At 50.0% G+C, this 10,502-nt stretch overlaps 2 protein-coding genes across 3 annotated transcripts; one reads left to right on the forward strand and one right to left on the reverse strand.

Moving 5' to 3' along the window:
- The first annotated feature begins 284 nt into the window (after positions 1-284).
- RAC3 (Rac family small GTPase 3) lies at positions 285-5,463 on the forward strand. 2 transcript variants are annotated; one of them, XM_053994538.1, is made up of 6 exons: positions 285-413; positions 2,456-2,527; positions 2,799-2,916; positions 3,552-3,614; positions 4,099-4,258; positions 4,369-5,463. In XM_053994538.1, exons 1-6 carry the CDS (start codon positions 379-381, stop codon positions 4,497-4,499), a joined length of 579 nt encoding a protein of 192 aa, XP_053850513.1. In that variant the 5' UTR covers positions 285-378; the 3' UTR covers positions 4,500-5,463. The 2 variants fall into 2 exon arrangements, with proteins under 2 accessions (XP_053850513.1, XP_053850512.1); XM_053994537.1 differs by having other exon boundaries at positions 364-392.
- On the reverse strand, positions 5,456-10,485 carry DCXR (dicarbonyl and L-xylulose reductase). The gene is made up of 8 exons (XM_053994535.1): positions 8,723-10,485; positions 8,563-8,660; positions 8,310-8,464; positions 7,075-7,117; positions 6,641-6,740; positions 6,406-6,470; positions 6,200-6,317; positions 5,456-5,742 (listed from the first exon to the last, which is right to left on the reverse strand). The coding sequence occupies exons 1-8, from the start codon at positions 8,976-8,978 to the stop codon at positions 5,639-5,641; spliced, it is 939 nt and encodes a 312-aa protein (XP_053850510.1). The 5' UTR covers positions 8,979-10,485; the 3' UTR covers positions 5,456-5,638.
- Positions 10,486-10,502: the final 17 nt, after the last annotated feature.

Consider the following 10,502-nt stretch of genomic DNA (forward strand, 5'->3'; position numbering starts at 1 on the left):
ACCTCGGGGAGGTGGGGGAAGCCAAAAGCCGTCTTCCTGAGGGATTTTTCCTACTCCATTTTTGTTCCTCAGCAGCTCTGGGCAGATAACGGTGAACTATGCAGCTACAACGTAACCAGGTTTTACAGCTTTGTCCTTGGGCCGGTGGGCCCAGTGCGGTACCGGCCCCGAGCAGCGCCCACCGCTTCTGCCGTGGGGCGGGGCCGCCGCTGCTCCGAGCCAGCGCCCGCGGCGGAGCCGCGTCCGGGCCCGGCGGGGGCGGAGCCGGCGGGACACGGGCCCTGCCCCCGGTGCTCGGCGCGGCTCGGCTCGGCCCGGCCCCGCCCCACCCCGCGGGCGGTCACTGCGGCGCAGTCGCGGCGCCGCCATCGCGGGCAGATGCAGGCGATCAAGTGTGTGGTGGTGGGCGACGGGTGAGTGCGGGAGGGGCCGCGCCCCGGCCCCCGCAGCCCCGCACCGAACGGGCCCGGCGGCGCCGAGGGAAGGAGGGGGGGCTGGCCCGGGCCTGCGTCCCGGGAGAGATGCTCCGCCGGGGGAGGCCCCGCGCCAGGCGGCGAGGCTCGGTCCGGCCTGGATGGACGAGGGCCTGGCTCGGGTGGGGCCGGGCCGGGGGCGGCGGGAGCGGGGCCGGCGGGCCGAGTCCCGGCGGGAGGCCGGGGCCTTGCCGCGGCCCGCGCAACCCGGCCCCGCTCCTTTCATCGTTCATGAGCTCGGGTGCTGCTTGGGTAGCAAACACAGGCCTCTCCTGGGTTTTACGTTTGCCTCCTTGTAGGTGCCGGAATTTTGCTATTTTTCATTGTATCTTGATTCCTGACGGAGTCCTCCCGAAAATCTTAATGTTCGCAGGTCTCGTATGTCCTATTGTTGATTGTTCTGAGGTGAAATGCGTTGCTCTTTCTGGTTTCACCGTCTGCTTCTTGTCACGCTTTTTGCTTTTTTCTTAAGGCTCTTCCTAAATGCCTTTTTTGGGGAGTACATCTGCCTGCAAGATGCAGGCATGCACTAGATTTATGCTGCTTTGTAACTTTCCTAGCTCATCCTGCATATTTTTCCTCACAATTCCAGTTTACTTTTCTGATCACCTTAGCAAGAACAGAGCTGAGGTACTCAGACCTAAATGTGAACTGGTCTTAGGCAGGGACTAGATTTCCCCTTTCTCGTGCATGCCACCCTGTCAAATACACATTTGCGGTGAAGCCTTCTAGGTTCCAGCCTGTGAGGGCTAAAGAAGGGAGGGTAGGAGAAAGCACAGCCTTGTTGCAGAGGGGAGAGGAGTGACTGGGAGCTCAGGATGTTGGAAATGGAGTTCAGCTGAAGGTTTGCTGTTGTGTCTTTTGCCTTAAGACTAAATCAACAGCGCAGACTAAAAGAAACACATAGATACGCAGGTTTTTGTGAATTACAAGTGTCTCTGTTTGGTGGGAAGAGAAGTCACACTTAAGGAGGAAAGTTGGACCAGTCAGCGTAGTGGTTCTTGACAAAACTTCTCTCTTCTCAGACCGAGGGGACCTAATCCAAAGGAAAAGTTGTAATAGTGGTTCGTTTTCTCTGTGCTTTCTGTCATCCTGGTGTGTGCAGGGGACTGTCAGCTCTCTTCCTCTCTTACGTCAGTCTGGCTGCAGAATTGGGTAGGGGATGCCCATTTCTGCCAGCTATTCAGCTTCACCCAGGCACCTGAAAGCCACCTTTCCCTGGCACTCACAGTCTTTTTCTGGAAGGTTATCTGCAGTTTACAACTTTCTCGGTGATAAAGAGGTTGCTCACACTGCTGGTACTCCTGTTCTTACAGCGAAGCTCTCAGTTAGGAAGTCTGCAGGACTGGTTAAAGTCCCTGTGCTCACACTATTGCTGGCCAGGCCAGGCCTGGCCCTTGCCAGCCGCCACTGCTGGGCTGACCAATCCCACCAACCTTCAGCAAAGCCCTGAGCTGGTGTTTTTTATCCTTTTCCACTATTTTTTTCCAAACTGACAGCAGTCAATTTTAAAGTCCATTTTTGTTTATGGATAATTACTTTTTCTCCTTTGTGTTTATTGGTACTGAATTCCTATATCTGAGGAGCCTGCAGAATTCTGCATTGTTGCATGTTTGTTAACCTCACTGTTTATCCATTTTGCTAAATTACTATGCATCTGTTGAGCCCATCACACAACCCTAATTTATTCCCTCTCTTGGTTCATGAAACAACTGTATTTTGACTGATGTCTTGCTGAGGGCTGAGTGGGTAGGGAAAAGGAGTGACAGAGAGCAGGGTTAGGAAGCGCTCAGGCAAGGTGCTCCTTTTGAGTTCAGGCCATGTCTGTGACAACTAGGGAATTCCAGCCTGCAACAGGTTTGTTTTCTCACATGGTAGCTTTTTACCAAACCGTGTGTTTTCGGTAGGGGAAGGGTGAATTTTACTGCCTTAGTGCTCCATGCTGTACCCTTCTTTATGCTTGTCACTCTTACCCTCTGCAGGGCTGTAGGGAAGACCTGCTTGCTGATCAGTTACACCACAAATGCCTTTCCTGGAGAATACATTCCCACCGTGTAAGTAATGGCCCTGGGCTTCAGTTGCTTTTTGATCTGTATGATTGTGTGTGTAAAAGTTTGGTTTGTATGTGAGGAAGTGGCTGTTGCAAATCAGAGTGTGAACTTGACAGGTAAGGATGATGCTGTGGCTGAGTGTGTGAGGAAGGCAGATTGTCCCCACTGGAACTGTGCTGCAGTATCCTTTCCTGATTCACTGCCCCTTTGAATTCCATATAAAGATGTGAAGATCACCACAAAATTGTCACTGATGGGGACTCCTCGTTTGCAGGTTTGATAATTATTCTGCCAATGTGATGGTAGATGGAAAGCCAGTGAATCTGGGCCTCTGGGATACAGCAGGGCAAGAAGACTATGACCGACTGCGGCCTCTTTCCTATCCACAGACGGTGAGTGCTGGGTTTGGGCTGGCTTGTGACTGTTCCCTCTGAGACAGGGAGGCTCCCAAGGACAGGCATGGTTCTTTCTGTTGAGGAAAGTCTGAGTTCCTGCAGCTACACCCATAATTCTGGTTGCTTAAGAAGTATCACAGCTGATTGTCTCCTAAGAGATTGTCCTGTTCTAGTCTCTTCTTTGTAATGGTCTTTGAAGAGTTATGGGTGCCCCAGGGAGGCTCAAGTAAAAGGAATGCTGTAGGGCTGTTGTGCAGCGTAGCCAGTTCCATATTCCTGTTCTCAGGAGGACAGATCCCCGTTGGGCTGCCCTAGGAGTGTTTCTGGGTGTAGCAGTTCCTAAGCAGCTGTGCTGCTGGTGAAGCCCTTAGTGCTGTTAAGATGTTTGAGGCCTCAGGCTCGCTCTGCTCACAATGCAGAGCCCAGCATTGTGAAAGAAGATGTAATCATACACTCAAGGTCCATTCCTTCCCTCTCTGAATTAGTTTAACACGCTTAATGGGGAAGAATTTCTTAAGGCCACAGCAGTCCTTGCTTGTGGGAGGAGGTTGTCCTTTCTCACGCTCCCTCTGCAGCCTCCCTTCACTCTAGCTGTTTCTTTCTGCACAGCTGACCCTCTTGTTTCTGCACAGGATGTTTTCTTGATCTGCTTCTCCCTTGTGAGTCCGGCCTCCTTTGAGAATGTCCGAGCTAAGGTAAAGTATTCTCCTTCTGGGTGAAACAGTAGAATGGAAGAACAAGTGACACTCCCTGCCCCACCCAACACCACACCTACAAGCCCAAAACTTCAAGCAGTAATGTGTTGGTGAGGGAAAATCATAGTCTGTAGCTTCTAAGTGGGGCCTGCTTTTTATTAATGACTTCTTTGGCTAAGTTATTGCCTTTCTGAATCTGTGTTTTAAGATAAAGGATGTCTTAGAAGCTAAAATGCAGTTAAGGAAAGCACTGTGTGCAAGTTGGCTGGCAATGTCTGTCAGGATTCTGTGTCTCAGTGCCTTCATTATTACATCTGCACCAGTCTCTTTTTGCAGAGGATATTAGAACTGTAGGTAGCAGTATCCTGCTCAGGTGTTGCCACCATGTCAGTAGTGAACCTCTTCATTCCCAACAGTAGGAATGCATCCTTATGGATATGGTCACTCATATAACTACTTTTCTTATCATGCCTCTCTGTTTCAGTGGTACCCTGAGGTCCGACACCATTGCCCAAATACACCTATTATCCTGGTGGGTACCAAGCTGGACTTGAGGGATGATAAGGACACCATTGAAAGGTTACGTGATAAGAAACTGGCCCCCATCACCTACCCCCAAGGCTTGGCCATGGCTCGGGAGATCGGTGAGTCTCATGAGCAGGCAGATGTCGGTGGCACTGAGCTTTGTGAGTGGGTGAGCGACAGTGTATGGTGGTAGAACTGGAGTGGTTGAGCTGCAGCTCTCTTTCCCCAGGGTCAGTAAAGTACCTCGAATGCTCTGCCTTGACGCAGCGGGGCTTGAAGACGGTGTTTGATGAAGCCATCCGGGCTGTGCTCTGCCCGCCACCTGTGAAGAAGCCTGGCAAAAAGTGTACCATGTTTTGAGCGCTGTGGCCTTGGTGTTGGCTCAGCATGCTGTCATCCTCTGACAGATTGCATATTAAGCTGGGTGTTTCTGAAGGGGGCTGGGATGTGTAGGGCCCTTCATCATGTACGAAGTCAGTGTTTTTTAAATGTCTCTTTGATTTAACGTCAGTGTTGATGTGAAGGGGCAGTGGGGACAGGAGACCAGCTGGGGACTATACAGCCCCCAGGGGAGGTACAGCGGGGAAGGCAAGGTAGCTCCTTCAGGCAACAAGCTGTTTTGGCTCTCCTGAACTCCAAGTGGAAAGGGCTGAGACATCCATCCTGTTCTGGAAACACCTGTTTTCAACCTGCAGGTGAAACAGGTGGTGAACATCTTGGTGGGAGTGGGGAGGGAGCTGATTTCAATGGTGCTGAAAGACAAGAATAGCTGTGAGGATGGTAGGGTCGCCTTGCCCAGCCTGCTGTGGCTAAGTTAACAAACTGGTGCTCTAGAAGAATGTTCCTGAGACTGTTAAAGAAATCATAACCAGCCCTGGAACGGGTCAAAGTAAATGAGAAGCTGAGAAACATTAGGTGCTTTACTGGGTACTAGCCAAACTCTGTGAGTGAAACAGCTCTGTGCAATCAATGCATTTGCCTTTTTGTGTGTGCACACCCTAGGACAGCATGGTGCTGCTCCCCCCTATTAGTCTTTAGCAGGGCCTCCCCCCAAAATCCAGTCTCTGCAGAGCAGGGCTGGGGTTGTTGCCTCTATTTTTTTTTTCTACTAAAGACAACAAAGGAAGCAATGAGGAGTCTGCTAACTTCTTTCCCTTCCCACTGAAAATGCAGACAGACTCTGTGGATTTGGATGGAACAGGGAGAGCTTCTGAAGGGTTGTGAGGGGGGGAACAGGGTTGGAAGAGAGGTCCAATTTCTAATCATCATGTAGAGTGACAAGATAAAACCTTATTTGGTGCAATAAACATTCTCCATGAAGGTGTATGTGAGCTTTATTATATAGCAGCCTTGCAGAGCTGATTTCCTGCCTCACTTCTAATACAATCTTCAGCCCTGCTGCCCCTCTGGCAAGAAGCAAGTCATTGTTTTCTATCCAGTTTACATCTAGGCAGTATTCATATGAAAACTGAGGTCAGGTGTGAAATGCAGGTGTCATCTTAGGAGACAAGAAAGCCCCCGTCAATCATCAGTGAGCTGCCAGTTGTCATGGCACTCTTGTCACTCAGCAGGAAGAGAATGCTGTTCACCACATCATCCACCTCTGCAACCAAACACAGAGAACATCTGATGCCCACCTCAAAGTGTACCAGAAAAACAAGCACTTAAAAAGGTCTGCCTTTGACCTCTACAGGTAATTAGAGCCAGAAAGTGTTTCTGCCTTCAGACTGTGCTTGATGACGTGTCTGGGACAGTGTGGCTGAGAGCTGGACATCAAAGTGTCCTTGTGATCAAATGGTGCTTAGGTCACAGCAAACACCCTGTCAGGTTTATGAGCAATAGAGTAAGTTCATTTCACTTGTCCCAAGATGAGGAGGCTGTAGAAAAAGCGAGAGGAGGGTTGATTCTCACCCTGTCCTGGTGAAATACTGCAGGAATTCAGCCAAAAGGCATTCAGCAGAGCTGAATGCCCAAAAATCAGCAACTTCCAGCTGTGATGTCAGTGCGAAGGCTTGGAGAAAACATGAGAGCACAGCCTGGGACAGACGTACATCACTGACCTGCAAACTTTCCCAGGGGAATCCGATTAATCATGGCAGCAGATTTCTGAGGGTCACTCCAGTTAATTCTCCCCATGTCAGTCATAACCACGGTGGGGTTCACAGTGTTCACCCTAATCTGGGACCAGGAGCAACAAACAATCTAATCCAACTGCTGTGGTTGTGCTCAGGTTCAACTTTCACACTTTTCTCTCACAGACTCCTACCTTGTGGGGTCCCAATTCCATTGCCATTACTTTGCTCAGCATATCCAGAGCACTTTTTGTGGAACCTTTAAGCAAAGGGAAGAAGAGGAGATATTTAACTGCATAGCACCTGGTCTGGAGGTGCTATGGAACATACAGGTATTTTGCAGCCCAAAACTGGCAGCTGGCAGCTTGGTGATTGGGTCTCCAGCTGGTCAGAACTGAGAGGGGCACTGCTAAAGCTGCACACACTTACAATAGACAGCATGATCCCTCAGTGCACGCTTCGATGCCTGGCTGGAGACGTTCACAATAGCTCCTGGCACCCCCTGTGCAATCATCTGCCGAGCAACTATCTGGGAGAGGGAGGAGAGAAAAAAAAAAAAGGAATGCCAGAATCCCAACAAGAGAAATCATTATTTCACTCCATAGGAATCTTGCTGGGCTATTATGGTAGACCAAAGAACTAAAACATCTGGAGGAAGCAAGTCCTCACTGCCTCCTGCTTACAAGAGAGTCAAAGCAAGAGTGTGAAGGGACTGTACGTGTAGTATAAACTACATGTAGTTCATCAGATTGACTTTGGACTGCAATCCTTTCAGCCCCCACAGTGGACATATACCCCTGCTATGTACAACAGTTTAGTCACTGCTATTCATGGAGGCAGCTGCAGTGACAGTTCTTCCTCACCTGGGAAACATGAAGCACAGCCCCAAAATTCACATCAAGAGACCTACAAATAAATCAAATTTAAGTTACAGAGTGGTTGTAGCCCAGCCCAGGGAGCTGTTTTGGGAGGCAGCAGAGGACAAGTGCTGCTGGTCTCTTGGAAACACTGGTGATACTCTAGGACATGGACAGAAATGCCAAGTTGTCAGGAGAACCAGAATGGTCAGGTGGGATCTCAGCAATGAACCAGAACCAGCCATTGGCTGCAAGCCTGTCAGTGTGTGAGGAGGTTGCAGGCATGCATCAGGTACGTTTTGCACAGGACTCTGCTCTTCTGCAGCCTAATGTCAAAGTTTAAACAGAGCCCTGGGCTTCAGCCACGGCAGATGACTCTTAGGTCAAGCAAACCCTTCATACAGATTTACAAAGCAAAGTTGCTGTAAGGTGGGTAGAGGCAGCATTTCTTCTGTTTGCCACATTGTGCTTCCTTAGTCAGGTTTCCACCTGCCAATTCTGCAGAATGATCTTAGTAGAATCCATACATTTGATGTTCTAGTCACAAACCTTTATTACAGATTCTCAACAGCCATTTTTAACATAGGGACACAGCATGACCCATTTTCTCAGAAGGACGTGGTCAAGATAGCCTGTATCCTAAAGTGTGCTCACAACAAAGCTTAGACCTTTTCAGAGAATAAATAAGTCATGTTAATGTAGTTAGCAAATTTAATTTCCCACCATGACCAATTTTGCTTCCTTACCTGGCTTTGTTGTCTCTATTTCTGAATTGTCTTAGCAACAACTGCCTTTCATTTTAACCGAGCTGGAACTAGACTGGAAGCTCTGAGCTTGATGAGCAGCAAAGGCACTCTCCTCCCATGCCAGGTGCACCCCGCCGTTCTGGAGGTGACACTGCACGTCCTGGCTACTTAGAAATGGATGTAAAAGCCAGTGCTTTGTTTCCTTTTGCTGTTTAAGGGGTGAAAGGTGATGATGTAAAGAATGAAAAGACAGTAAAGAAAAAGGACATATGCAGTAACAATCGACCACTGGGCATTGCTAAAAGTGTGCATGTCAGCCTGTCCAGTGTCTATACACCAGTTGCTGACTTTTGTTCTTGCCAACTGCTTTCCCTCTAATAACACCTTTTTCTGGAAAGCTCTGCCGCCGTTTTGACGTTCACAGCTTTGTAACGCCCTGGCGAGCATCGTCCCCAGAGGTCCCGGTGGAGCTGCGGGCCGGGGCCGGACACTCACCGCTGCAGGGCCGAGCGCGTCACCTCCAGGAACGGCTGCAGCTCCGCCACCGCCGCGTTGTTAACCAGCAGCTCGAACGGCCCCGCTGCGCCCACCGCCGCCTCCACAGCCTCCCAGTCCGCCAGGTCCACGCAGAGGGTCTCGATGCCCGGGCACTGCGGCGAGGGCGGCGGCGGTGGGCCGGAGGGAGCCCGGGGCCCCACCGCGGGGTTACTGGGGCGGGGAAGGGGGGCGGGAGGAGCGCGTCCGGTACCTCCTGCGTGAGGCTCTCCAAGTCCGCCGCCGTTCGGCTCAGCGCGGTCACGCGAGCCCCGGCCCTGCTCAGCGCCACGGCCACGGCGCGACCGATCCCTGCGGGGAGACGGCGTCAGACTCGGCCCGGCCCCCGCCCCCGGCCCTCCGCCCGCGGTCACCTTTGCCGGCCCCAGTCACCAGGGCCCGCCGGCCGCGGAAGCTCAGATGCGGCTCCATGTCTCGGCTGGACTGTGGCCGGGGCGGGCCCGAGGCCGGGGCGGGCCCTGGGAGCGGGGCGGCTCCATAGGGCGAGCGAGCCGGGCAATCTTTCCCCGCTTCCGCCGGGGGAGCGCAGCACGAAGCCGTCTCCAGGCTTATCCGGCAAGACAGGCAGAGGTGAAGTTTCGTGGCTCTCACTCGTGACTGAAGAATCATTTCAGCGACCACAGAAAACCAGGCTTTAAAAAGTCTGATGAAAAAGACCTGCCAGCTCTGCCCCCTCGAAGTTGCTGCTGAAGATGACAATTAAAATCCTCATTATCTCAATTCTTTGACTGTACTCTGTTAAGAAGCAGCTGCAAGGCTTCTTCTCATCCATCTCTGTTCTCTACATCCCAGTCATTGAGCTTACTTGCTTTTTGGCCCTTGGCATCACATGAGCCTGACAGAAGGGCATAATTTTCTGGATTAGTGGGTTTATGGTCCATTTTTGATACAGAGCACATGTGAAGAAATATGACAAAACACAGCCTTTGACATATTTAAATATTTATTTTATAGAGTCACTTTATTTATGAAAAAGTAGTTTGATAAAAAAGCTGCATCCTGATAGATCCACTGCATGGATTACTGCATTCTCAACACAAGAAACCTTGGAATGAGCCTGAGCACACTGAACAGTTTCCTGCTGCCCTGCAGGAGAACATGGTCCTTTTTAAGTTCCATAAACACACTCCCAGCTTTGAGGGCACTTGCCTCTTTGGCATACCTAGTGTGACCAGCGACCACAGTGTGAAACTTCTACCATTTAGTTTTGCTGCCATCAATATAAAGTGTTGTCATTTTTTTAACTGCAGTTTGCCACAATTGCTGCCCAGTCCTTGCTTTGTCATCTTACAAAAGGCTGCTTCCAATGGAAGGGGAAGAAGATTTCCAACAGAAGAGTTCAGAAGCAGTGCTTGAAGACAAAATCACCTCAAGAGCTCATGAAGTTTCACAGTTTTCTGCTACAGGACTTTAAAACCAAGAACCTAACAATGCTTTTAAAAAAATATATGGATACCAGGAAGCTCCAGAACTATTAATGACAAATAATTAAACCACAGGATGCCTCAATTCTAGTTAGCAGAAGATCTAATAAAGAGGTAGAACCTACTATGCCACAAATCCTCCTCTGTTTTCTGTGAGAGGCACACCTGTAACACTGTCAGCCCATTATGGAACAGCCAGTGTGCTAGCTGGGCTTTGATCCAGCTCCCTGCAGCTTTCTTATTTCCATACCTCATGTGTACCTCAGTACACACGATAGAAAGGAGAAATACAAGAATGAGCTGCAGGACTGCAGTAAGTAGCAGTCAGCTTGTTTGCTCCTCAGTAGAACTACCTAAAATCATGCAAAGAGGACAATGTACTGAGGTAAACACTGAAAAGTCTGTAAAAATGCAGGGAACACGGTGTATTTGAGGAGGCTGACCCCTGTCCCTGTGCTAAGTGGCATACTTGAATACACTACAGGCATTTGCCAGGAAGTTCAATAACTAGGGGAACCTCACAGTACAGCTGAGTGCAGCCATTTAGAAACCTGAAACTTCTGCTAGGTCCACAATCAAGCCAATAATCACAGCTCCAGGTCATACAATGGCATTCTATTATTCTTCCCTTAATTTGGCCTCAAACTCTAGCACTAAACCAGCAAGTATTTTTTATAAGAGTAAACAGTGATTTTGCAAAGGTGTATTT

The sequence above is a fragment of the Vidua macroura genome, chromosome 19 (genome assembly GCF_024509145.1).
Source record: "Vidua macroura isolate BioBank_ID:100142 chromosome 19, ASM2450914v1, whole genome shotgun sequence".
NCBI lineage: Eukaryota > Metazoa > Chordata > Aves > Passeriformes > Viduidae > Vidua > Vidua macroura.

What these genes read in the sequence shown, in the direction of transcription:
- DCXR (XM_053994535.1), bottom strand. Translation starts at nt 8,978, where the DNA reads ATGATTCTTCAGTCACGAGTGAGAGCCACGAAACTTCACCTCTGCCTG. An exon ending in TGGAGAGCCTCACGCAGGAG is followed by an intron (nt 8,465 to 8,562) that starts GTACCGGACGCG and finishes CCCTCGCCGCAG; the next exon opens with TGCCCGGGCATCGAGACCCT. An exon ending in CTGTGCTTCATGTTTCCCAG is followed by an intron (nt 6,741 to 7,074) that starts GTGAGGAAGAAC and finishes TCCCTCTCCCAG; the next exon opens with ATAGTTGCTCGGCAGATGAT.
- RAC3 (XM_053994538.1), top strand. Translation starts at nt 379, where the DNA reads ATGCAGGCGATCAAGTGTGTGGTGGTGGGCGACGG. An exon ending in TTGAGAATGTCCGAGCTAAG is followed by an intron (nt 3,615 to 4,098) that starts GTAAAGTATTCT and finishes TCTCTGTTTCAG; the next exon opens with TGGTACCCTGAGGTCCGACA. An exon ending in GGCCATGGCTCGGGAGATCG is followed by an intron (nt 4,259 to 4,368) that starts GTGAGTCTCATG and finishes CTCTTTCCCCAG; the next exon opens with GGTCAGTAAAGTACCTCGAA.